Source organism: Aricia agestis, chromosome Z (assembly GCF_905147365.1).
Source record: "Aricia agestis chromosome Z, ilAriAges1.1, whole genome shotgun sequence".
In the NCBI taxonomy this organism is placed as follows: domain Eukaryota; kingdom Metazoa; phylum Arthropoda; class Insecta; order Lepidoptera; family Lycaenidae; genus Aricia; species Aricia agestis.
Window position 1 is genome coordinate 6,555,424 of NC_056428.1, and position 27,987 is coordinate 6,583,410.

The 27,987-nt window shown below is 35.0% G+C and overlaps 1 protein-coding gene across 2 annotated transcripts; it reads right to left on the reverse strand.

Moving 5' to 3' along the window:
- Nucleotides 1–1,108: 1,108 nt before the first annotated feature.
- Nucleotides 1,109–27,759, reverse strand: LOC121739312 (ethanolamine-phosphate cytidylyltransferase). 2 transcript variants are annotated; one of them, XM_042131699.1, is made up of 8 exons: nt 27,497–27,759; nt 26,846–27,096; nt 22,150–22,216; nt 14,458–14,535; nt 12,562–12,718; nt 5,479–5,667; nt 3,890–4,048; nt 1,109–1,842 (listed from the first exon to the last, which is right to left on the reverse strand). In XM_042131699.1, exons 1-8 carry the CDS (start codon nt 27,556–27,558, stop codon nt 1,660–1,662), a joined length of 1,146 nt encoding a protein of 381 aa, XP_041987633.1. In that variant the 5' UTR covers nt 27,559–27,759; the 3' UTR covers nt 1,109–1,659. The 2 variants fall into 2 exon arrangements, with proteins under 2 accessions (XP_041987633.1, XP_041987632.1); XM_042131698.1 differs by having other exon boundaries at nt 12,562–12,721; nt 27,497–27,758.
- Between the last annotated feature and the right edge of the window lie 228 nt (nt 27,760–27,987).

Consider the following 27,987-nt stretch of genomic DNA (forward strand, 5'->3'; position numbering starts at 1 on the left):
GGTTTATAAAAATAAATATTGTCATGTTTTTACAATGTTTATATAGAATATAGATGCATAAATAAATTTAAAAATTTTGCCAAGCTCGAAAATAAGTTCCTTACTTTGAAATGTTCTTAAAATGTATATGACACTGACATAATTTGCTAAGAATAACGATAATAGTAATATACAGTAAATACAGCAAAATATACACAATTCAAATGCATTTAAACCTACCTAGTAGGTTAAACATGATTACAGTTTAATGAAAATAATAGATACAAGAACATTTAGTTAAAACTGTGCGTTTTGAGTGGGGTATTTACAATAAATAACGTGGGAATATTACGTAAATATTCGGGCAGAGGGCGCTACTAGCATATACAGTAAACAATCCGACCAAAATCCGACATGTTGCATACGTCATATTATATTATTGACAAAATATAGTTTCTAGCAAAACTTTCTGTTTACTGTCTATGCTGTAGCCCTTGCATGTCCACAATAGAAATCCGAAAGTATAGAAACTGCAGAGGTAAACTGAAGGTTAGGTTAGGAAGGCTAAAAATTCAAATAAAATCTTACTATATGACATAGACATAGAGTAGACTATAGTCTATGATCTATGTCATAAAGTGTCATTTTATTCGACTTTTTGTCGGTCGCGGTTAGCCGCAGTAAATATCGGAGCTGTACCTTCAGTTTATCTCCAGAGTTTTTCTATATTTTCGCATTTCTATGGCCATGCTAATGCGTGAAAACATTGCAGTAATAAATTTCCGTTCGACTAGAATTCGTAAGCTTATCACGCGATAATGGCCACTAACGGCCGTTCCCAATATCTGATCTATCTCTGGTTTTGCCCTACTAGAGATAGGAATAGCTCACAATTGACATTCTAAAGTGAGCTATTCCTATCTCTAGTAGGGCAAAACCAGAGATAGATCAAATTTTGGGAACGGCCGTTTATTACTGACTTTACCGGCCAAATTTCAAAACTGAGTCGAATTACGCATTGTCAATCCCCTGGGGCCTAATTTTCGTACCACGAACTCCAAAGTGCGAGTCCAAAGTACGAGAATTAGGCAGTAGATGGTTAGTAAATAGTATATTTTTTTTAATCTAAAAACTACAATGGTATTTTGGCGCAAGATGCTTTAACAATGTTTGCTACGATCAAACTACTTGAAGACTTACGATTTGATCTGGTACAGGAGTGAATGTTGTTGGAGATATAGCTTGTGCCTTTATATTATAACATTTACATAATAATTAAATTTAAATTACACTACATCAATTATAATCATTTAACTGTAACAGAGGGGCAATTCTCGTAATTATTTTTGTTCAATCCGCAGAATAATTGTGTGCTCGATCGCGAGCGAGTGAGACAGCATGATTTTTGTCAATTCTCACCCTGAGCATGTTAACGACAATCCTCCTTTTTTGTCTGTGATGTGACGTTTCATATAAAACGTGTATAACTGTATAGTTATTCACTATTTTTATTTTTCTAAGGCCCAATTTGTATGGGAAATTAGTTGCTAATGTTTTCCATTAAGGGCGCTTTGCACTCCTGCAAAAACACAGAAATGACTACGAGAATTACACGTAATTTGGCTAAACATTTTCTATGGCTAATTTAGATTAATATTTTTATATTAATAAAGACTAAAATTATCCTGGAAACACTTTGACGTCGCAGTTGCCGTTCTGTTTCAGATGATTCTTCTGTGCGGACTTCATGATAGATATTTCTTTTTGCTCCTTCTTATTGTTTCTCTCTTCAAATTCAAGGCGATGGCGTATTATTCGCTGCACTATGTCCTCAGTTGTCATATTGTTGCCGGAGTCAAGGATCTGAAAAGTCAATATTGTTACTGAGGCTTAGTTTGGCGCTAGAATATTATCTTATCGCCACGTATCACTCCGACGACTTTATCTTCTAGAATCTAGTCCTTTTAGGCTGGTTTTATCGTTACGCGTTTCGGCAGCGCCGTTGGAGCGCCGCGCGTTTGAAGATGTATGGGGGTAGTAGTTGCTTTTTAAAGTCGCGCGCTTGAGCAGCGCCGTCCGTCCATAGTTTGTTACAGCATCGAACGTGCGCGCTCCAACGGCGCTGCGGGCAACATCTTCCGTCTTGCCCGCAGTTTGCAGTACATTTAGTATTAGGGCCTCTTTCACCACTTCCTGATAAGGCTATCCACCAATTAACTTGACAGATCAAGTATGGAGAATCTGTCAAAAAAGTTGTGAATTAAAATAAAAATAAAAAATAAAAAAAGCCTTTATTTCATATGGCGGCTCTCGACATAGGCGAACGCGTTGGCCAACGCGTCTGCAGACGCGTTGGCCCAATGTGTAGAACGGGCGTTCGCGCGTTGGCCGTAGGTATTTAGACGTTGGCCAACGCGCGAACGCCCGTTCTACACATTGGGCCAACGCGTCTGCAGACGCGTTGGCCAACGCGTTCGCCTATGTCGAGAGCCGCCAATAGACGATTATTACACTAAGAATAAAAAAAACTAAATATGTAGGAATTAAACTAATTATTAATCATCCAGAACCCCTCCGCGGGTGAAGGCCTCCTCCAGAGATGCCCACTTTTCTCTATCTTGGGCTATGTTTGTCCATCGTGGCCCGGCTATAGATTTAATATCGTCTGCCCATCTTTTAAGCGGTCTGCCTCTGTTACGCTTACCGAGCGGGCCATTCCATCGTGTCACTCTTATGGTCCAACGTTCATCCGACAATCTGGCTACATGGCCGGCCCACTTCCATTTTAATTTATGAGCGTAGCACAAAGCATCCGTTGCTTTTGTTTCCTCTCTTATTTTTGTATGTCTAATTTTTTCAATTCTTCTTATCTTTAACATGCTTCTTTCCATGCCTCGTTGGCATGTAATAATTTTTCTCTTTACTTTAGCTGTGTATTTCCATGTCTGGCAACCGTAAGTTAGACACGGTAGCAGGCAGCTCGTCATGGTTTTTGTTTTTATGCTAACTGGTAAGTTACTTTTGAAAATCTCTTTGAGACTCCAGTATTTATTCCAGGTGTGTGAATTATGAATAGCCTATTAGGAACTTTATCATAAAGTGGTGAAACAGGCCCTTAATATTTCTGGCAAACACGAAAGCGGAAGATGTGGTGTTCGATATTTTGGTTTCTGTGGTGACGAGAGGAGTGTACGGGCACAACGTCACGCTGTAGGTAAATTATTATTTATCAGTACAGTCGTTATGTAGAACGTTCAAATGACACGTTCTTGGTAGTTGCTGTACACATGCGCCTATATCCTCCGCTTCCTCGCTCAGTAGCGGAGGGCAAAGGCGCATGCAACGGGCAGGCACAGAGACCTGGGGGGTGAGCCAAAATCTTTTCATTTACGCTTCGTTATATCGTAAAATGTATGGAATTGACATAAGCGTTCGTTAATATGACGCTGACGTTCGACTCGTCTTATGTCATTCCATACATTTTTTTTAAATGAAATAAACGAGCAAACGGGTCACCTGATGGAAAGCAACTTCCGTCGCCCATGGACACTTGCAGCATCAGAAGAGCTGCAGGTGCGTTGCCGGCCTTTTAAGAGGGGATAGGGTAATAGGGGAGGGTAGGGATGGGAAGGGAAGGGAATAGGGGAGGGTAGGGAAGGGAATAGGGTAGGGGATTGGGCCTCCGGTAAACTCACTCACTCGGCGAAACACAGCGCAAGCGCTGTTTCACGCCGGTTTTCTGTGAGCCCGTGGTATTTATCCGGGCGAGCCGGCCCATTCGTGCCGAAGCATGGCTCTCCCACGTCTTGATCGGAGATTCTATAATGAAGCGAAAACGAAAAAGTTTCGGCTAAATGGCCTGAACATCGAACACTGCACAACTTTTGACTTTTTAATTATGTGAACTGACCTTGAAGCAGCCCCGCTGCTTGGGCACGATGTAGGGGTCGCGGTGGTCGGCGCCGGCAGCGATGTGGGTGCGGCCGTGGCAGACCACGCCCACCCTGAAGTGTTCCATCAGCTCCGCGGTCACCTCGTACGGCGCGCCGATCACTACCTCGTGCACGTACTGGAATATTATGTAACCAGTTGTTATAGAACCAACCGCAATGTCACCAGTAGCCCTAGCACGGCCACCAGTAGAAATGCAAAACTATAGACAAACTGTGGACATAAACTTAAGGTGCCGTTCCGATCTTTACCGCGGCCAATCGCGACCGACAAAAATTCAATTAAAATGCCACTTTATGACAGACTATAGTATATGTCATAAAGTAGAATATTATTTGAATTTTTAGGACTATATTCTGTCATAAAGTGGCATTTTAATTGAATTTTTGTGAACGAAAAAAGATCGGAACGCTACCTTAAGTTTATCTCCACAGTTTGTCCATACTTTCGCATTTCTACTGGTGGCCGTGCTAGGGCTACAGAGATAGTTTGTAAGCAGTTGGCGGTCGTATGCTATTTAGTGAGTTATGTCAGTGTTGATCGAGATCTGTTTGTATGTTCCTGATTTCTCCCAATGAAATTAACCGAGAGCACTGTCTCGCGAAGAATCGCGAATAGACAGATTATGAACCTACCCAATGCGGTGGGTTATGTTAAGTCACAGGGCCTAATCACACCTACCGAGCTGCCGAGTAGAGACTCGGCTGAAAAGTTCATATGCAGTTGGCGGGCAGTTTCATTGGCCATGTTAAATAATTTTGTCTTTTAGTCCGTAATTAGGTGGCGTACGGTGGCGACGTATGAGAAGCGCCCGTTCTAAAAGTCTGTACAAAGTACAAAAACAAACTTTTAGAATGGGCGCTTTTCATACGTCGTCGGTGGTCATGTGGGTACGCAAAAGCAGACACTTTGCGATCGAAACGAGTAACGACATTCGAAGAATAAGTATTGGGCCCCCATATCGAGCACAAACTGTCGATTTAATTATCCTGACCAAGAAACAAACAAAAGCTACAAATGTGAAAGTAAATTTTGCTTTAGTTATTTTAACAATTGCAACGCAAAAATATTGGCACTTACACAATAAATGGTGCCAATATTTTATTTATTGAAGAATTAGACAGTTTATCTCGCGATCTGCGTGTTACTGTGACGCCGTTAGGTTATCACAGGGTCAGTTTAGAGTTGTTTGGTTACCACAACGTTACGTTACTCTTACAATAAAACCTCCAACGTTTTGAGTTCAAAACTATTTACCTACTTCATACTCAGGTCTAATCCAGTATGCAAATTACGATATTATCGCCCTGAGACTAGAAACATCTGTCGCTTCATTATTAATCGCGGTTTATGTAGAAGACGATGAAATAGGACAAATTTTTTGACAGGGGATCAATAACCGTTGCCGCTTCGATTCGTCGTGTACACTTTATTAATTATTGTTATACTTAATGTTATAATTGTAGCATACAAATTCTGGTTAACTTTATTATAGCCGATAGCGTATACATATAACATAATACACTAAACATTCTAATCATCACTCACCTTACACGCGAGCACGGACAGCACTCGCTCGTGGAGGTTCATTATGGGGTAGTTGGAGCCCTTGTACCGGTTGACCTCGAGGTCGGTGTGTAACCCTACTATGAGGAAGTCGCCCTGCGCGTGCGCAGCCTCCAGGAAATCAAGATGACCGACGTGGAAGAGGTCGAAAGCGCCCGCTACGTATACCACCTGAAAAAATATTGCAAGTTTAAGTATCACTAATCTAACCAAATATTATAAACGCGAAAGTGTGTCTGTCTATTTGTTACCTCTTTACGCCCAAACCGCTAAATAGATTTTGTGGAAATTTGGTAAAATTCCGATATATATGTACGGGTCCCGGGCAATTTCGGGTGATAAACGATTTTGGCGCAACGGAGTTCCGGACGTTATCTATTTTATGTACTTATATCTTTTCCAACGTAATGCCTAAACTGCCTGCATTATCTAATTTTAATGTTTGACTTTAAAGTTTTTTTTTGTATATTATCTACTTCTTGTCAGCTTTACCATGTTTAGTAAGGAAGAGTTGTTAAGTAGGTAATATGTATATCCTATGTACAGTTATTTCTTTTGCATTATGTACCTATCTTGCATACTGCATACTCGCATGTTACATGGTAAACAACTAAATGCGCATAATAATATAAGATGTGCGTACTAACTAATAATAAAGGAACTTATTTTAGAAACAAGGGACCTTCGAGAAAAACACGTGTTGATTGACAAAACAAACAAAAGGCCATTAGTTAAAGCTATAAATACTTGTAAGTTATTTTAATGTTAAGAATGCTAAGGCAATTAACAATTTAAATTATAATTATTTTCTCAAAATATTGAGATTATTTTGACATTCAACACGAGGCGACTACCGCATCCGTAACACTAGAGGAGTCGCAATTGCCGTTGCCGAATTAAAATTACTCATGATGGACCAATACTTTAGACTCTAAAGTTTAGAGTTTAGTCTTTAGTTTTAATTGGTCCTTCTCCATATTGGTGGACCACATGATCCCTCATGACGAAATGATTAATACCATGACAGCGCAGCTGCACAATCGACGTCGAACATGGGCAACCTTAGACGAATATAATATCTATGGGCACTTCACACCACGTCAGTCTGGCCCCGTGCTGAAGGACTTGATGTTAGGAAGAGTCATATTTTTCAGTTTATCGACTATTGATAAAACACGAATAAAAATACATTTTCTGAAAATGATTCCTAGCTAGATCGATTTATCGCGCCCGAAACCCCCTATAAACTAAATTTCATGAAAATCGTTGGAGCCGATTCCGAGATTCCAATTATATAAGTATATATATATATATATATATATATATATATATACAAGAATTGCATTGCTCGTTTAAAGATATAAGATAATATCATAATATATTTAAGATTTTTATAATATTATGATACACATATTTAATACATAGGTAATAATTATATCCCTTCTACACTTTCATAATCAATACTGACTGTGTGTCGGTGTTACCTTTTCACGCCCAAACCGCTGAACCGATGTTGCTGGAATTTGGTATGAAGATGATTTGAGTCTCGGGAAAGGACGTACAATACCTTTTATCCCGAAAAAATGTACGGTTCCCGCGCGACATACGAACTTTAACGCAACGGAGTTGCGGGTGTCATCTAGTACCTACAAGATATATTTCGGCACCCATAATCGCATTTAAACTAAAGCCGTACAAAATACTTATCGTTTTTACGCATCAAATACATATTACACAAGGTCGGACCGCGCTCGAGTTTCCGGCTTCTGATCTACCGATTCGATATTCGAATATTTGTAACATTACTACAATAATATGAACATAACTATACAGGTTAGTCCGAGCCTACGACGCAAAAAATACTTGTATTCTTAATTATTGTATTACATTATACAAGATGTTAGTGTTAACACCGTTATCCTTGAAACCATCAAATGAGCCCGTCAAAATTAACAACTTTTTCTATGAGAACAATTATGCTGGGAACTCAAAAAAATCCGTCTTCATACCCTTGTACCCTTGTCCTTTACGAAGTGATTCGATATTTTTAAAGTATCGATTAACTTCCCTACTACTGTCAATTATAATGTGTCACCCATATCATCTTAAAACGCACAAACTATATATCCACACCATGAAGCTAATATAGAGAGGAGGTGTCGTAATCAAATTTCCTTAAGAAGCGACGCGTGATAATTTATAGATAGATATATTATAAATAGGTCGATGTTAATGTTACTACGTAGTTCAGCTATCTTACACTAGATGTCAAAATTCTTGAATATTCTTGAATATTATGGGACGTACTGAGAACTTTAAAAAATGTATATTATTAATTATAATAAGTTCAGTGAATAAAATTAGGATTAGTATTTTCACCGATTTTTTATGTAAAATAAGAGGACAAACGAGGAAACGGGTCACCTGATGGAAAGCAACTTCCGTCGCCCATGGACACTCGCAACATCTGAAGAGCTGCAGGTGCATTGCCGGCCTTTTAAGAGGTAATAGGGAAGGGGGGAGGCGGCCTCGGGCCTATGGGCTATGAAGCAATTTCTTCGATGGTAAGTACATGAAAGATGATAATCCATGCGCGATCAAAATGGGATCGCAATGAGTTTTGTTTGCTCAAAAAGTAGCGTTAGCAAAAATATTCTGATAACATTAATTTATAGGTAATCGATCAATTCTGTACATTAAAGGTATTACCTTGTTTTTGGTCAACCCCGTGGCAGCTTCAACTCTTTCAGTTATTTTTTTATTTTTGAGCGAATCCAAAATTTGTGGTAATATTTTATCAATGAATGTGATTCAGCTAGTATTTTATTAATCGATTACTATAATAATATCACATATTACCCATTAATATCACAAAAAAATTAAAACAAAAACTTAAAAGAAATGTCCGCAAACAAAAACGTTTTTGTTTGGCCAAATCTCAGCCGCGCGTCAACAATCAACATTAGCAAACAAACTGTCATTGCGATACTTAATAAAAATACAACCTCCTCGTTTTTTGGAAGTCGGTTAATAATGTAATTCTAAATACGGTCCAGGATATTTGTTACGTTCAAAATAGTTATCCAAGATGATGACAGATGGTGGTTTATAAGTAATATCATAATAAAAGCTATATAATCACGGTTTTAGCTATTAAATGTGTATAACGGTATAACAGTTTTAAGTATTCAAGTATGATTATTGCAATAAACTTATTCAAAATTATAAGCATTTACGTCTGTGTTATCTTTCAAAGGTCTGGCCATCTCGTGTCAAGTAGTATAATTAACGATGAAAGCTAAAATGTTCTAGAACTTTTATATTTAAATTACATTTAAAATTATTTACAAATGAAATGTGATGGTATTTATATTATCAGAACGTCTGTCTGAGTGTTTTCGACATTGTAAAACACAATACTTCATCCTTTCGTTGTTAAAAACGCAAAAAACACCAATTTATTGGGAGTCTCGTTACGTGTGCACCTGACAAACGCTAAAAGTGTACTGACTTAAGCCCCGCCCACAATGATGACGTCAGGACCTAGTTGAAAATCACAGTGAACAGTTGCTTAGGCCAGCTCCTCTCTATATTAGCTTCATGATCCACACAGACATCATCTAGTATTATATGTATTCTGATTATTTTTTTAACAATGCTCTTGTCCCTGATTTTTATTCGAGGGATTTATGTTCTTAATACAATTTATATCGTCCTATGTCTACACAATTTATTATCTTCCACTTATATATTCTATTCTGTTAATACTATTTACTTCTTTTATTATTTTAACACAATATGGCAAAAATTCTCCCCTATTTTTCTTATCTTTCACAATTTCCGTCATGCTATTAACATTTATTTCTAGTCCTATTTTCACCTCCAGATCATATTTTGGCCTCGAGTATATTGGGCATTCTGTTAGAAGATGAGGCACATTTTCTATTTTACTAGTATCACACCTGCACGATGGGCTCTCTTTGCACTTGAAGCGGTACAGATATGTTTTCTGATTTATGACGCTCCGTAGTTTCTATAACTCTAATACACAGTCATAATATATTGTCTTGTCAACGCCTCCGTGGTCTAGTGGTTAGAGCGTCGCTCTCGACTCCGGAGGTCGTGGGTTCGAATCCCGCGTTGCAAACATGTTATTTCCAAGTTTGGTTAGGACAATGCAGGCTGATCACCTGATTGTCTGACAAGTAAGATGATCCATGCGTCGGATGGGCATGTAAAAAGTCGGTCCTGCGCCTGATCTCTCGCCAGTCGTGTCGGTCTTCCGTCCCACTGGGTTATGAGAGTAAAGGAATAGAGAGTGCTCTTGTGTACTGCGCACACACTTGGGCACTATAAAATTACTCCTGCGTACCTGGTCTGGTTTCAATGAAACCGGCCACTGTCACCGAAACCGGTGTGGGGAGTATTATTATTAATATATTGTATTTGATTCAAATATTATCTAAATCGGTCCAGCGATCTTACATTACTTGGAAACTCCAAATTTAAATTAAACTTAATATTTTTCACACTTTAGCCATGTTTCCTCCCATTAAACGGGATAATTACCACAAAAGGTACTATATCTGTATTAATTTTATGAGTAATAGGGAGATCGCAGACGACAGACTTTTTGTGCGATCGAGTCTGCGGCGCCCATAAAATTCGCGCTCACTTTGTCGGCGCGTGCCGGGGCGGATCGGGGCTCAGCGCAGCGCAAAATGCGCTATAGCACACTATTGCCGGGCCAGGCCGCATCGCATTGACGGATTTTGAGTACTTTGGATAGCTCCACTATGGCCACTCTTAAATCACTCGTGACTCGATATATCAAAAATGTTGCCATATTCTACTAAAATCTACTAGACCGTGTTTTAGATTCTACCGAAAATCTACCATTATTAATCAATGTATTCTACGTGGTTGAAACTAAAATAAAACTAAAATGTTTATATGGACGGTCTTCATTATGCGTTTTAATTTTTTATATTATTTGTTTTTTTTTCCTTTTAATTTAACCTTCCTGCCAAATTTGAATATATTGATCCTTGTTAAAAATAAAATATTATCCTACCAATCACCACAAAATATGGACACATGCGCGGCCCGGCCCCGCCCCGCCTTTCCATTGACATTCTTGATTCTTGTTATTATCATAAGTTGCGAATTTTCCCTTCATACTTTGACGGACTTAGGACCGTCAAATGTAAAGGACGTAGACAAGTATGTTTAGAATAAAATTAATTGATACACATCAAAAGAATGGAAAAGTACAACTTTTTAATTACGAAAAATAAGCACTTTAGAAATGTATAATACTTAAATCTAAACCACATCCTTTGCATTTAGGCGTATTTATAAAATTTGATTAACTTATCTACACTGTACAACTAATTAGAAATCAAAACAACCCACCTCTAAATCTTATATACTTCCATCTTGTCTACACTTAACATAGTTCAAACTGCAATCCGTTTTGCTCTAAGCAGAGTCTAGCGCGTTTTGCACATTGTCTTTAAGACTTTAAAAGTTTGTTAAGCACAGCTTTGTCACTTTTAAGCTCGTCAGAGGCATGTCGTCGAGGCTGGCTAGGCGTGTGCAGCCGTTGCGAAGTGCGAACTGTCCATAATCCGAGTTTTTGATTGTCTCGCGATTCAGATTCAGGGTACAGCTGCTGCATTCGCGAATCATCAATCAGCTGTTACGAAGACGAGGAAGGCTTTCTTGCTCGTACAGTCTCTGGGTTTAAACTTTCGCCACTCAAAATGTAGCACCTCCACATTTCATAACACTCGATCGTGGGTTAGGGTACATTGTATTGTAACAGACACTAATTAAAGCGCGGGGGCCGGGGGGGGCCGTGACAAACAAAATAATTACGTGTTAGCTATACAACTACGCGCGTGGTACTAAACGGTCGCCGGCGACCGGCGGGCCTCCCGCCTCCCACCCCGCGCGTCACCCCCGCTTTACCCCTACGCATAACGGGTCTTCCGACTGCATATCTGTGCGGTGCGATGGACTAGCGGTCGCAATATCGTAATTATTATGACCATTGTGCATCGATTTTTTTTTGGGATAAAATATGTTATTGTAAAAAAATTAACACCCTATTTTTTTTGTTTAATGGACTCACCTAATGATACCTAAGCCCAAAAAAGAATTTGGCAGGTAGGTTTAATTGCAACCTGTATAATATCGATCTTGTATTAAAATTTACAAAAAAATTTGGACTACTAAATCATCATTCATTTGACCTCAAACGTACCAAAAGTGGAAATCTATGTGAAGTGTGGTCACACTGTTGCCGGGGCGCAGCGGGTTTGTCGGGCCTTGCCGGGCCTTGTCGCATTGACGGAAATCCGCTGCGCCCCGACACAGTGTGCGATACGCGCATCCGCTTCCATACAAATTGTATGGAGACGGATTTTTGCGATGAGCCCCGGCACGCTGAGCTCCGGTACGGCCCATCTCAATGGGCTCACTCCTGCGCCGCAGACTCGATCGCACAAAAAGTCTGTCGTCTGCGATCTCCCATAGTAGTTATAAACTTTAGTTGCTTAAATTTTACTTAATTTAATACGTCATTTAAAATTTTTGACGTTAATGTTAAATACAGAAATTGTCTGCATCGCTATAAATACATTCTAATTAATGATAATGGTTAATGATTCACTTATAATGAAGTCTTAAACCAAAGGTTAATTAAGTTTTGGCGTAAGCAAAAAATATATATACGGTATTATGTTAAAATTTATTTTAATTTTGTTTTTAGTATATGTAGCGGCAACAGAAATACACAATTTGTGAAATTTCAGAAGCGGTTCTTGAGATACATCCTGGAGACAGACAGACGGACAGACATCGAAGTCTTAGTAACAAGGTTCCGTTTTTACTTTTTGGGTACGGAACCCTTAAAAAGCGTGACAAAAATCGAAACTATGTATGACGTAATGTGGTTGGCCCTAGGGGAAATACACGGAACCCTAAAAAAATCGAAATTATGTATGACATAATGTGGTTGGCCCTAGGGGAATTTTTAAGGGTACTCCCCCTTGTACTCACTCTATCAGTAGGTTTGGGTGACAGGCCGCTGCTGAACTGTATGATCTTCTGCGTGGTGGGCAGGAACTGGGAGCAGCCGGTGTACGGTGACCGCGCCGTGGAGTCCGTGCCGAGGTTGGACGAGTGTTCCAACGCCACCGTATACTCCTTGTCACCTCTCCTGAAAGTTATGTTACCTTAGACAAGTGTATGCACTATCTATACTTACAGTCTTGTATTTCTTTGTTTTAGGAAAACAGTTTAAAGTTAATTTACTAGCAAGATGGGATTGACATAGCCACTGTGTGTGCTAAAATCCCTAAATAAAAAGAGAAATAAAAAACATCTATACAAACATGGCAAAGAGAGTAAGTGATATTACTTATAGGTAATATTATAAAAAGGTAAGGTATAATATATGAGTTTGTGACCTTGCACGTTTTAGGAGTTATTCTCAGGATTTACAAAGCCAATTTTACAAATGGGGATTGTCCATTTTTTTCAACTTTGCTCATTACAAAAACATTTCAAGGAATAAGGTCAGTGATCGTTTTTCTGTATATAAACGAAAAAATTACCCATTAGTTACTTATATTTTTAAACAAATATGTTTACCCTTTGTTTGACCTTCAATGGCGTTCGAACGTTACGTTTCGAACTTTTGGTAAGCTTCTCGTATCAGCTTTCACATAATGAGAACTTGCATTTGACGAACCAGCCAGTATAAATAAGATTGACAGGAAATTAGCTGGTACCGACTTCAAAGTAATGAAGACTGTAGTATGTACAGAAATAGATGAGATTTAGACGAATTCTGAAAAAGGCACTATTATAGAGTTATTTAATACTTTTTAGTTCATATTATTATTGATTTTACCAGAGACCAGCCATTATAACTCTATGATTTTACCTTGGAAGTCGGTTTTAATTTTTTGTTAAAAATAATAATTTCACTCTTTTTAGTTAACTACAAGATAAGGTTTTATGCGTAAATAACCACTACGAATGTTAACTATTCACATGTTAACTATTCACATTGTTTCTGTAAGCGAAATTGTGGTAAATTCAGGAGTTCTGTTCAGTGCCTTTGGACCAAGAGACACCTTCGTATGAACTTTCTCTTATTCGTAACATATGTTTAAGTTACTAGAAACAACATTTTAACCACTATGAGTCTTTTGATAAATTTCAAGGATTTCCCTCGATTGCTCATAGATCCCATCATCAGCTCACCATTTTCGCAATTATATTTATACAAAATCAAGATTATATCCTATACAACAACACAAGAATTTTGAAAATCGGTCCACAAACAGCGAAATAATCATCAAAAACATCTGCTTCGATGCAAAATATCACGAAAAGCATCAATAATTGGGTCATAATGTGATGACGGCATAATTATGATTTTGATGATGATGATCAAATAAATTTGTGTTGGCTTATGCTTTCAGTTGTTTCAACAACGCCGAAATCCCCGAACCTGTATCTATAAGGATTCAAAAGTTCTGTTGGGTACCTTCGGATCCAGGGTATAACCTGGGCCGAAACCTTACTTTTTGGTAGCATTTACCTCGAATGCTTCAGAAAAAATTTAAATCATTATATGTTTCTATACAAATTTCAAGTAGTCTCCTCGATTTCTCCAGGATCCCATCATCAGATCACCACTTTTGTGAACATGGTACCAAATTCGAGTTAAACCCTATACAACACAAAAATAATTTTGAAAATCGGATGACAAACGGCTGAGTTATCGTTGAACATACAAAAAAAAAGATACATACAGCCGAACGTATAACCTCCTCCTTTTTGGAAGTCGGTAAAAAGGTAACACACAGGGCGGGTAGAAAGACATACAGAGACACTTTCAAATTAATGAAATTCAGTATTAGTGTAAATGCAAAAAAATATTACTTAAAATGTTCTCTGGTTAGCAGCAACATCCTTCCAACTAAATCTGTTGTGGACACACCAGCAGTTCTTTTTACTTCCCTGAAAGAAAAGGAAAGTATGAGATTTTTTTTTACTAAAAATCTACGTGCCACGCGATATTTTTAGGTTCTTACGGCCGCACTCAGAGACATTTAATGATGATTAAGCTTTAATTTAATGAAGAGTTTGACAGATAATAAAAACAGAAAATAATACAATTATTAAGTAATTAATTTTCGTCTCTGAGTACGGCAGTTAGACGTTATAGTTTTTAGGGTCCCGTACACAAAAAGAAAAAAATAAGTACAATTAATAAATAATATAGTTATATATGTAAATAAGATATAATATATTACAAAATGTATAAGTTATACAATATTATATAAATATAACTATTTAAAATTATTCTTTAAGCAAGCGCCTGCACAAGGCACTAAGTTTGTACTTACATTAAATTTGTTTGTATACTTGGTTTGCAAATAAAGTATTTGAATTTGAAAACGGAACCCTATTACTAAGACTTCGATGTCTGTCCGTCTGTCTGTCTGTGTGTCTCCAGGCTGTAACTCAAGAACTGCTATAGATACTTTTGAAATTTTCACTGAATATTGTGTATGTCTGTTGCCGCTATTAGCTATAACAACAAATAACTACTAGAAACAAAATAAATTAAATATTTAAGGAGAGCTATTTAATACAACAAACTTGATTTTTTGCTATATTTTTCTCGATATCAATAACGGCAATACATAGGCACTTGAAATATTCAGGAAATACTCAGGTTTATTTGTACTTTAATAATTTATAATAAAATTTAAATAAATTAAGGGGGGTTCCATACAAAAAACACAATTTTCAGCCATATTTTTGCTCTGTTGTGGCACGGAACCACGGAGCTAATACTAAGTGGAGGTGTTGTAATCAAGTTTCCTTAATATGAAACGACGCGTGACAATTTGCGGGGTGAGGGGGTGTCAAGCTTCGCCCACTTCTCAATATTTCATCTATCGGCTAAAAGCCAAACTACTACGAGGGCTGCTATTTATGTATCCGGAATTAAAAAAAGAAACAAACATATATCAAAAGCAATAAAACCATATATCATATGGTTTTATTGCTTTTCAAAATATTCGCCGCGATGATCGACACACTTTTGCATACGCTGGAACCAATTTTCATAGCACTTTTTCCATTCTGATTGAGGTATCTCCAAAACGTGCATTTTGAACGCATCAACAGCCTCTTCACGGCTCGAAAAACGTTGACCACGTAATTTGTTCTTCGCGTATGGAAATAAAAAGAAATCGTAAGGTGCCAAATCAGGGCTGTACGGCGGATGACCAGTCAATTCGATCTTTTGACCCTCCAAAAACTGAGTTGTTTCAGCTGAGGTGTGACAGCTAGCATTGTCGTGATGTAATATGATTCTGCGTTGTCGGTTGTCCTTTCTTCAAAGACTTCTGGTAAACAAATGGTCGTATACCATTCAGAATTAACCGTTTTACGATTCTCTAATGGCACTGTAGCCACATGTCCATTAATTCCAAAAAAACAGGCGACCATTTGCTTCAAAGTACTTTTTGCACGAGTAACTTTTGTTGGTTTCGGCTCATCTTGGAACACCCACACCGTTGACTGTTGTTTAGTTTCGGGGTCATATGCATAGATCCAAGATTCATCACCTGTGTAGATATTATAAACGGCTTTTGACGTACCACGGTTGTATTTTTTTATCATTTTTTTGCACCAATCGACACGAGCCCGTTTTTGATCGATTGTCAAGTTGTGCGGAATCCAACGCGAACATATTTTTTTTACAGCCAAATGTTCGTGTAATATCTTATGTATGCTCGTCATACTTATGCCTAAGGACGCCTCTATCTCGCGATATGTAACATGACGATCACGCATTATTAGTTCCCGCACAGCATCTATATTTTGTGGGACAACAGCTGTTTTTGGGCGATCTTCTTTATTTTCATCCGTGAGCATAGACCGCCCACGATTAAACTCACTGTACCAGTGATAAACAGTGGTTTTCGATGGTGCTTCATCTCCAAAAGTTGCGGTGAGTTGAATAAAGCACTGTTGTTGATTTAGCCCACGCCGAAAATCGTAGTAAATCATTGCACGAAAATGTTCACGTGTTAAATCCATGGCAAATGAAGACACGCAATTTTCAAAATGACGCCACAATGGAAAAATAATTGACAGTCACATGAAACAAAATGTATTCTTCAACCAAAGAGTTCTATTTTCAAATGTTGTAATTACTTTTTAAATATTGTTCTTGTAAGTGGCCAGTTCCGGATACATAAATAGCAGCCCTCGTAGCTTAGGTCGATGTTGATGTTACTACGTAGTTCAACTATCTTACACTAGATGTCATTTTGTCTTGAATATTATGGGACGTACTACGGCCCTGGATATTTTTTACGTTTCAAATAGTTATCATAGGTGACGACAGATGGCGGTTTATAAGTAATATCAGAATAAAAGCTATATAATCACGGTTTTAGCTATTAAATGTGTATAACGGTATAACGGTTTTTAGTATTCAAGTATGATTATTGTAATAAACTTATGCAAAATTATACGCATTTACGTCTGTATTATCTTTCACAGGTTTGGCCACCTAGTGTCAAGTAGTATAATTAACGCTGAAAGCTGAAATGTTCTTGAACTTTTATATTTAAATTACATTTAAAATTATTTCCAAATGAAATGTGATGGTATTTATATTATCAGAATGTCTGTCTGAGTGTTTTCGACATTGTAAAATACTTCATCCTTTTCTTGTTAAATACGCAGAAAACACCAATTTATTGGGAGTCTCGTTACGTGTGCACCTGACAAACGCTGAAAGTGTACTGACTTAAGCCCCGCCCACAATGATGACGTCAGGACCTAGTTGAAAATCACAGTGCACAGTTGCTTAGGCCAGCTCCTCTTTGTATGAGCTCCGTGCACGGAACCCTTCGTGCGCGAGTCCAACTCGTACTTGGCCGATTTTTTTAATATTTTTTGGCCTTGTCTGAAATTGTAGTGTGGCTAGCTAGTGGTGAAAAAACTGAGTAAATATAACGTTACACAGAGTGGATCTTTTAACGCAGTTAGACAGACGAACGAGTAACGACACTTGTCGACGGTACGCGCCGACGGTAGTCGACGGCAGCAGTCAACTGTCGACGGCTGCCGTCGACAAGTGCTGTTCGTCTGTAAAAAGTCTTAGGGTCTTTATAGTGACTGACGAAACGTTGTATAAATGTATTTTCTACTGGTCGTTATCTGTTTTTAAAAGTCGCACTTACAATAGCCATGTTTACCTCGTAATTGGTGGCATTATACACCATACATTTTCCACTGCGATAACAATGAAATGCATGAAGTAATTAAAATTAGCACGATACTAAATATAGTCAATAGCCACCGTTATCACAATACGAAACTTTATTTGTTGTAATTTAGCAATAAATAAAGTGTTTGATGTTTCAAGTACATAATATATCCTGCATAAACAATGGAAAGTGAGCCAACTACGCATATATTATGTACTTATAAGCCTAATAATAACGTCTCCGTGGTCCAGTGGTTTAGTGCGCGGCTATTGATTGGAGTCGTGGATTCGATTCCCGCGTTGGAAACGAGTTATATCGAAGTCTGAGGTCCGAGTGTGAGTTTTTGTTTCACATTCGATCGTAAACGCGTTTGGCGTTTACTAAGATTTTGTATGGGATTTGTACAGCTCCACCTAGCGATGGTCACGGGAGTGAGCCCAGCTCCCATACAAAATATTTGTAAACGCCAAACGCGTTCACGATCGAATGTCAAACAAAAAAACTCACACTTGGTACATTATGACAACACCGCCAGATCACTGTATGACAAGTCGTCGTCGGATGGGATTGTAAAAAGTAGGTCCTGTCTCTCGCCAGTCGTGTAGGTCGTCCGTTCCACTGTAGTCTAAGCTATAAGTTGAGAATGGCGAAATTTAAGGATAAGGGTCATAAAAATACGTGCGGTAGCTCATTAGATTCGGGAAGACGTCTAGAAAAATGTATCGGAAGCGCACAAAAAATTGCAAAAGTTATAAGCAAATTAGGTTGCCAAAAAAAGGTATTACGTTTTTTGTTAAAAACTCCGATACTATTAACATTTAAGAAGTTTAAAAAAAAGATTCTTAAAGAGGAGGAAATTTTCATAAGAAATTTCCCAACTCCCGGAATTCTATCTCTATTATTTATAATTCTAATTTAACGCTGAAAGTAAGCCTCCGCGCGGCATTTTTAGGTAGCGCGCGCGGCTTCAAAACCGAGCAAATCACACTGATTATTTTTTTTAAGGTATTAAATATTAATTTCAAAATTTCAAAAACTTATGGTGTATTCCGAACACTTCAAAGAATTTACTCCCGTTGGAAATTTAACTACAAGTTAATTTTTAACAAATTAGACAAATGTTAACTAACGAAATTTTTTCGAACTTCCGTACTCATTGTACTTTAAATAAAATCTTAAATAATTTTCGCAAAAATTTTTCACTTCGTGGAGCCCTTGATATAGACATACTTAACAAGATCACGCCATAAAAGTAAAAAAAAAAAATATACTTTGTTTATAATAATTTTTTAACTTGAACAAAAAACTAGAAATCCAAGTAATATTGTCAAAAAAAATTTGTTTCATTTATTATCACGTAATTGTTTTCATATCAATGTATTAACTAAAAAAAATTTTTTCCGCCTTTTGCTACTAAAAAATTTATAAACCAATGGACTATTTCGATGATTTAAAAAAAAATTTTTCTTACCTTTATTCTCTTGAAAATGTTATGATTTTTAGAAACAATTTTTTCTTAATAACAATATTTTATTGTTTATAATCGTTTTTTTAATATCTCAATTGTTAAAATTATTAGTTTAGAAAAAAAAATCGATTTTTAATTGCACCTTATTCAAAAAAAAATTTCTGCACTTTGTTGTACACCGTTGTTTTTGTATTTTTTAGGAGTTTCAGAAAAAGAATATAAAAAAGTTCAGATTTTTTTATAACAAATTGTTAAGTTAATAAACAGTTATTGTTGATTAAAAAAAAAATGTTTTTGTAACCATATTGAGGACGATCAATCATGATTTTTGAGAGGATTTTTTTTTCTAAACTAAAAATTTAAACAATTGAAATATAAAAAAAAACGATTACAAACAAAAAAATATTGTTATTAAGAAAAAAAATTGTTTCTAAAAATCATAATATTTTCAAGAGAATAAAGGTAAGAAAAAAAATTTTTTAAAAGCATCGAAATAGTCCATTGGTTTATAATTTTTTTATTAGCAAATGGCTGAAATTTTTTTTTAGTTAATACTTCGCACTGCTATTACAATAGTGTCGTAACTCAAAATGTGTCGAATTTGATATTCGATCATTAAAAGATAGATAATTTCTTCCTCTATGCGTCAATAAGACCGTCGTAAAAATAGTGCAAGAAACGACTCCGAGACTGCATTGTAAGTCACTATAGATGGTTGGATGGATGGATGGACCGGGGGGGATATCAGCGTCTGCAACACCGCGCCATTTTTAGTTGCATCCCTGACTTGGAAAGCACGGACGTGTCGCAGCTACCGTTGGAACGCACTAATTCGACTTATTGCGGTATTGCTGACTCAGGTATGTGAAGAATAAATCAAAACGCACGTGTTATTTTAAGTTACTTCACTATAACTGATTCATACTGTCTTAAATTTAGATCATTAATTAAAATTAGAACATTCTTGTGGGTTTGTTTAGTAGTTTTTGACATAATACATTGTTGGTGGATCATAACTTTTTTGAAGTTTTTTGGTGTATAATCTGTAATATATAGGTATTTCGTGTTCATAGCTTCCTTAGTTGAATATTATGGTTAGATAAATTTACAGTAATAGCAAAATAATCAACGACTTCTTGCATAAATTATTATTTTTTCAGTTAATACGTTATAGGTAATTTTTTATTTAGTTTACTTTCTACTCAAAAGTAAAAAATCCAATTGTTTTTTTTTTAGATGAATCATGCAGCGAGCTCGATTATTGGTAATGATGGCAAAGAAGTCAGCATCTATTGTGCAGTCAGATAAAGAGAACGAGACGGCGAGCGAACAGGCACCTCTATCTTCTACATGTTCTTTTGAATTTTGATTTGATTATGACTCTTTTGATATTTTTATTTTTCTTTAGATTTTGATCTATGATCTTGACTTGATTTTGTAAGTGCCATGTGATAAGGTCAAGAAGTTTAAATCTCAAGGAGTGTTTCATGGTATTTGTTTTAACAATCATGTTTAGATTTCGCCTGTATAAGAAGACTGGAAGACTGTGTTTACTATAATAATAATAATAATAATAATAATATCTATGGACGCTTCACACCACGTCAGTCTGGCCCCGTGCTAAGTACCTAAAGGACTTGTGTTACAGGTACCAGACAACGGATATATATATTTAATACTTCTATACTATACATATATTTAAGATTTTTTATTATATCATACACATATTTAATACAGCAGTGCGACATGTCCTTCATTGATATGAAAACATTTACGTGATAATAAATGAAACAAATTTTTTTTGACAATATTACTTGAATTTCTAGTTTTTTGTTCAAGTTAAAAAAATATTATAAACAAAGTATTAATTTAAAAGAAAAAATATGGCGTGATCTTGTTAAGTATGTTTATATCAAGGGCTCCACGAAGTGAAAAATTTTTACGAAACTTATTTAAGATTTTATTTAAAGTACAATGAGGACGGAAGTTCGAAAAAATTTCGTTAGTTAACATTTGTCTTATTTGTTGAAAAATTAATTTGAAGTTAAATTTCCAACGGGAGCAAATTCTTTGAAGTGAAATTTTTAAATTAATATTTAAATATTAAGCACGTCACAGTGATTATTTTTTCAAAGGTATTAATACCTTTGAAAAAATAATCACTGTGACGTGCTCGGTTTTGAAGCCGCGCGCGCTCCCAAAAAATGCCGCGCGGAGGCTTACTTTCAGCGTTAAATTAGAATAATAAATAATAGAGATAGAATTCCGGGAGTTGGGAGTTATCGTATGGAAACTTTCTCCTCTTTAAGAATCTTTTTTTTTAAACTTCTTAAATTTTAATAGTTTCGGAGTTTTTAACAAAAAACGTAATACCTTTTTTTTTGGCAACCTAATTTGCTTATAACTTTTGCAATTTTTTGAGTGCTAATACATGCTTCCGATACATTTTTATAGACGTCTTCCCGAATCTAATGAGCTATCGCACGTATTTTTATGACCCTTATCTCTATATTTCGGCATTCTCAACTTATCGCTTAGACTACTGGGTTAAGAGAGTAAAGGAATAGAGAGTGCTTTTGTGTACTGGACCGTCTATTTTAACAACTTGAAACTCCTCTGATATGTCCATGGTAATCAGTTAATCACTAATCAGTAATCTATTATCATTATGGTTTGTATTGAAAAAACGACGACTTACTAGACTTCGTACAGTAATGAAATACAAACATGACCCTTTTCTATGCAAATGTACTGTGGGATAAGTGGGATAAACGTGGGGGCCGGAAAGGAAGATCTTCCGACCGAGCCAGGTGTTAAGCTCGATCGCCATTTTCAGGACCATAAAAAAATATATATATATATGCATACCTATATCGACCAGCTTCTTTAACTAAATGATATGTATCAATTCCGTCTGCTGTAACTGTGATGTCATCTGTAAGAAAAATATTTGTATGTAAGCATTGGAAACTTAACATATTTCAGACAAGCAAACTACTAAGAAATAGTTTAAAATTAAAACCATTTGAAAAATAACATTGATTTATAAAAAAAATATATTGTTTTGTGTTTCTGATACATTCTGATATTATAATATCATTAATAACATGATAATATATTATTTCTACTGTTGTATTATTACTTGTGATATTTAGTTATAAAAATAAACTAATTGATTAGTATTGTTATATAAGGCCTTATAGGTACTACAGACTTTGATACTTGGCAACAGGGCTAGGAATAAACTGGCAGCCTAGGTCAAAATTGTTATATTTGCTGTTAATAGTAAAATTAAATGAGAACAACTGCATATTTTCTATTCTATAATTATTGGAATTCAGAAAATATTGTTTAATCTAAAACTGCGAGGGACTGACATTATGTTGTTTAATAGTAGCTTTATTTTGGGATCTGCCTATATATTATGTATATCATATAAGAACAATATTTTTTCACAATAAATTAACCCTAAGTCTTAAACCCAAGAAAATTTCATAAAAATCAGAACAGTTATCATTGAACTGCACCAAGGTCCAAGAGGATTGCTATTCAAATAATATATTTATTGCATTAGTATGCTTCATAGTCTAAGCGATAAGTTGAGAATGGCGAAATATAGAGATAAGGGTCATAAAAATACGTGCGATAGCTCATTAGATTCGGGAAGACGTCTAGAAAAATGTATCGGAAGCGTGTATATAGCACACAAAAAATTGCAAGAGTTATAAGCAAATTAGGTTGCAAAAAAAAAGGTATTATGTTTTTTGTTAAAAACTTCGAAACTATTAACATTTAAGAAATTTAAAAAAGAGATTCTTAAAGAAGAGGATATTTCCATAAAAAACCCAACTCCCGGAATTCTATCTCTATTATTTATAATTTTAATTTAACGCTGAAAGTAAGCCTCCGCGCGGCATTTCAAAAACGAGCACGTCACACTGATTATTTTTTTAAAGGTATTAAATGTTAATTTAAAATTTTCAAAAACTTATGGTGTATTCCGAACACTTCGAACCGTTGGAAATTTAACTTCAAGTTAATTTTTCAACAAATTAGACAAATGTTAACTAACGAAATTTTTTCGAACTTCCGTCCTCATTGTACTTTAAATAAAATGTATAAAAAATTTTTTTTTCGATTTTTTGTTGCACCTTTTAAAAAAAATCTGCACTTTGTTGTACATTGTTGTTTTTGTATTTTTTAGGAGTTCCAGAAAAAGAATATAAAAAAGTTCAGATTTTTTTTAACAAATTGTTAAGTTAATAAACAATTTGTTGATATTTTTTTTTGTTTTTATAACCATATTGAGGACGATCAATCATGATTTTTAAGAGGATTTTTTTTTCTAAAATAATAATTTAAACAATAGAAATATTAAAAAAACGATTATAAACAATAAAATATTGTTTTTAAGAAAAAAAATTGTTTCTTAAAATCATAATATTTACAAGAGAATAAAGGTAAGAATTTTTTGTTAAAAAAGCATCGAAATAGTACATTGGTTTATAAAATTTTTATTAGCAATTTTTTTTTAGTTAATACATGTCCTTCATTGAATGGAAATTAAAAAGGTATTATGTTTTTTGTTAAAAACTTCGAAACTATTAACATTTAAGAAATTTAAAAAAGAGATTCTTAAAGAAGAGGATATTTCCATAAAAAACCCAACTCCCGGAATTCTATCTCTATTATTTATAATTTTAATTTAACGCTGAAAGTAAGCCTCCGCGCGGCATTTCAAAAACGAGCACGTCACACTGATTATTTTTTTAAAGGTATTAAATGTTAATTTAAAATTTTCAAAAACTTATGGTGTATTCCGAACACTTCGAACCGTTGGAAATTTAACTTCAAGTTAATTTTTCAACAAATTAGACAAATGTTAACTAACGAAATTTTTTCGAACTTCCGTCCTCATTGTACTTTAAATAAAATGTATAAAAAATTTTTTTTTCGATTTTTTGTTGCACCTTTTAAAAAAAATCTGCACTTTGTTGTACATTGTTGTTTTTGTATTTTTTAGGAGTTCCAGAAAAAGAATATAAAAAAGTTCAGATTTTTTTTAACAAATTGTTAAGTTAATAAACAATTTGTTGATATTTTTTTTTGTTTTTATAACCATATTGAGGACGATCAATCATGATTTTTAAGAGGATTTTTTTTTCTAAAATAATAATTTAAACAATAGAAATATTAAAAAAACGATTATAAACAATAAAATATTGTTTTTAAGAAAAAAAATTGTTTCTTAAAATCATAATATTTACAAGAGAATAAAGGTAAGAATTTTTTGTTAAAAAAAGCATCGAAATAGTACATTGGTTTATAAAATTTTTATTAGCAATTTTTTTTTAGTTAATACATGTCCTTCATTGAATGAGGGATTTTCCTGTATTTTTAATTTGATTGTCAAACAGTTTCTATTTCAGTAACTAGATGGCGTATGGGTAGACAACTATCGGTAATACCAGGGAATACCATCAATAATTGCTACAAAACTGGGCAAAAGAATGTAAAACTTGATACATTTCAATTTGAAAAAGACGCAATAATATTTCAATGAATAGGATAATAAAGTTATTATAACGATGTTTTAGCTAAAACTCACGGAAGAAATAGCCCTATTTACCGATATTTACACCAAATGTTACAGGAATTATACATTTTGGTTTTGACAACATCTTACCTGCACTTGTGCAAGATAACGGATATTTAATGGCTAATATTTTAACATCAAAAACCCAAATAATACAATTTGGGAAAAAATAATAAAAACCACACCAACAATAAAAAGTAGAAGAAGTTTGAAAGTGACATGCCCGCCAAAACTCTTTCAGTTGTCAGTTTTCAGTTTGACGTGTCAGCGTGTTCCTAAACTGTTACCAGTATACTGGCCTAATAGCTTAGGCCAATGAACGCTTAGGCTTAGGGTATTTAGATTTATGTCACACTTGACAGTACACTGATATTTTTTGGAAACACAACCCATATGTAGACAGTGGTGCCAACCTGCAGATAATTTCAGATCGGTGAGGAACCAATAGAAAATCTAGAAGTGTTTATCCATACGCCATCTAGTTATGATTGTTAAAAATAAAATTTAAAAATATAAATGAAAATCCCTCATTAAGTGATAATAAATGAAACCACTTTTTTTTGACAATATTAGTTGGATTTCTAGTTTTTTGTTCAAGTTAAAAAATTATTATAAACAAAGTATTAAATTTTTTTTAACTTTTATGGCGTGATCTTGTTAAGTATGTTCATATCAAGGGCTCCACGAAGTGAAAAATTTTTACGAAAATTATTTAAGATTTTTTTAAAGTACAATAAGGACGGAAGTTCGAAAAAAATTCGTTAGTTAACATTTGTCTAATTTGTTGAAAAATTAACTTAAAGTTAAATTTCCAACGGGAGCAAATTTTTTGAAGTGTTCGGAATACACCATAAGTTTTGGAAATTTTTAAATTAATAATTAATACCTTTAAAAAAATAATCAGTGTGATGTGCTTGGTTTTGAGGCGCGCGCGCTACCTAAAAATGCCGCGCGGAGGCTTACTTTCAGCGTTAAATTAGAATTATAAATAATAGAGATAGAATTCCGGGAGTTGGGAGTTTTCTTATGGAAATTTCCTCCTCTTTAAGAATATTTTTTTAAACTTCTTAAATGTTAATAGTTTCGGAGTTTTTAACAAAAAACGTAATACCTTTTTTTTAACAACCTAATTTGCTTATAGCTTTTGCAATTTTTTGTGTGCTAATACACACTTCCGATACATTTTTCTAGACGTCTTCCGGAATCTAATGAGCTATCGCACATATTTTTATGACCCTTATCTCTATATTCCGCCATTCTCAACTTATCGCTTAGACTATTAGGGTTAAATCAGAATAATGGTCAGGCAGTTATTCTGATTTGAGCTTGAGTGGTTTCTTTTGTAGACAGTCTTTTTTAAATTAAGAAATGGTTGCATCAACACTAACAAATACCCATCCATCCTTACAAACTCATAAGTCATAGTTATCATTACTTGCCTTAGTGTCTTCAGCAAATTATTGTAATATATTTACAATATAATATGCACAAAAGAAGTAAAAAATATACTATGTTACACTAACAATAGTATATAGGAGGTGGCAGTTTAGTTCTATTATTTTTTGTTGCTGCCGTTCTGTGGTTTCAGTTTTAAATTAAACAATATACACTAAGCTGAATACTAAACACTCAATATTTATCTTTTAGAATACTATCTTTCTGACAATTTATAGCACTACAATAATTCATGTACATTAAATTTAACATGCATTCAAAATTCTGGGTCCTTAGCCTAGACTCCTGTTAAATTCACTGTTGGAAGACGAAATAAAAATGTATGACTGACTTAAGGCATTGCTCAATGGCATGAATTTTGTGAAGCTAAACCTTAATAAATTTCCCTATGATTAAAATTCCTAACTAAAAGCCAAATCATATTGGCTAACGACTATGGACCAATCTCACATGATAAATATTGTGTGTGTAGCATTCATATCGAAGATAATTCTAAAATTAGTCATATCCCACCTCCATGCACACAAAAATCACATTGGTACTTGTCTAACGTCTCTAGCGTAGTCACATACGGTGCTCCCTCCACCACCTGGTCAACCCATTTGATTGCACGCACCATTTTGTACCGCTCTTCCTGGGTGAATACTGGCGGCCCCTTATGTTTAGTTATCTCTTCGTCTGTGTGAACTCCTACAATGAGCATGTCTCCCAGAGCTTTCGCTTGTCTCAAAGAATTTGCATGACCGAAGTGTACCATATCGTAGCTGTAAAGGAATAAAAAGAAGTTTTTTCTTTGAAAATCAATAATATCAACACAGAATTATAATTTTCATTTCATATCTTTTATAACCTCACATAAAACATTTTCTTGCATTTCTTATGCATAATTAATGATATAGGATTTACTAATTGTATGCCGAATATTTAAAAAGGTATTTATTTTGATTTCAGTTGCTATTAATGCAAAACAAAATAAAGTTCACAAAAAATGTTATCATTATTTTGGAATTTTTCTGAGTCATATGACGACGTAAATTAGGCTGGGCTGCTTTAATATTGTTCCGGAAATTATATTATAATTTCCCACATTTAGAAAATCTGGAAATAAACAATATTTTAACGAAAAAGGCGAAGTTTTTTATTTGCGAATAATTAATTACTTACCATCCGTCGCACCAGACGCGAACCTCCTTTTTATTATTACTTTTATTCACACCGTCACTCATCTTTAATAAATAAAATAAATAGCACTAAGAACCCTTTTTACAATTATTATTTACAGGAAAATAATATTTTCATTTACTGAAACATGAAAATCTTTTTTTTGACAGCCGAATTGATTTGACTATTTGACAGTTCTAGCCGGTACAGACTACACAAGTTCACCGTAGTTCAGTCAATGAATTACTGAGTAAGAGAGACGGGAAACGTGCTGACTGTAGTATGATATCTCGATTGTCGATATTACATCGTGATTCGTGACTGATCCGTTAATAATTTGTTATATGATCAATGAGTCATAAATTAACTACGACTTACTATTTACTAATAAGGATTGATTCAAGTTCGCAAGATCTTCTCGTGAGAGCAGCAGGTTAACTGCATCTTGACATGTAAGCACGTAGCAGTTTAACCAAATAAACCAGCCACATCTC

Coding starts and splice junctions, on each gene's coding strand:
- LOC121739312 (XM_042131698.1), bottom strand. CDS start 27,558: ATGAGTGACGGTGTGAATAAAAGTAATAATAAAAAGGAGGTTCGCGTC. Junction 27,097..27,496: donor CGCGTCTGGTGCGACGGATG/GTAAGTAATTAA, acceptor ATTCCTTTACAG/CTACGATATGGTACACTTCG. Junction 14,536..22,149: donor AAAGAAGCTGGTCGATATAG/GTATGCATATAT, acceptor CTTTTCTTTCAG/GGAAGTAAAAAGAACTGCTG.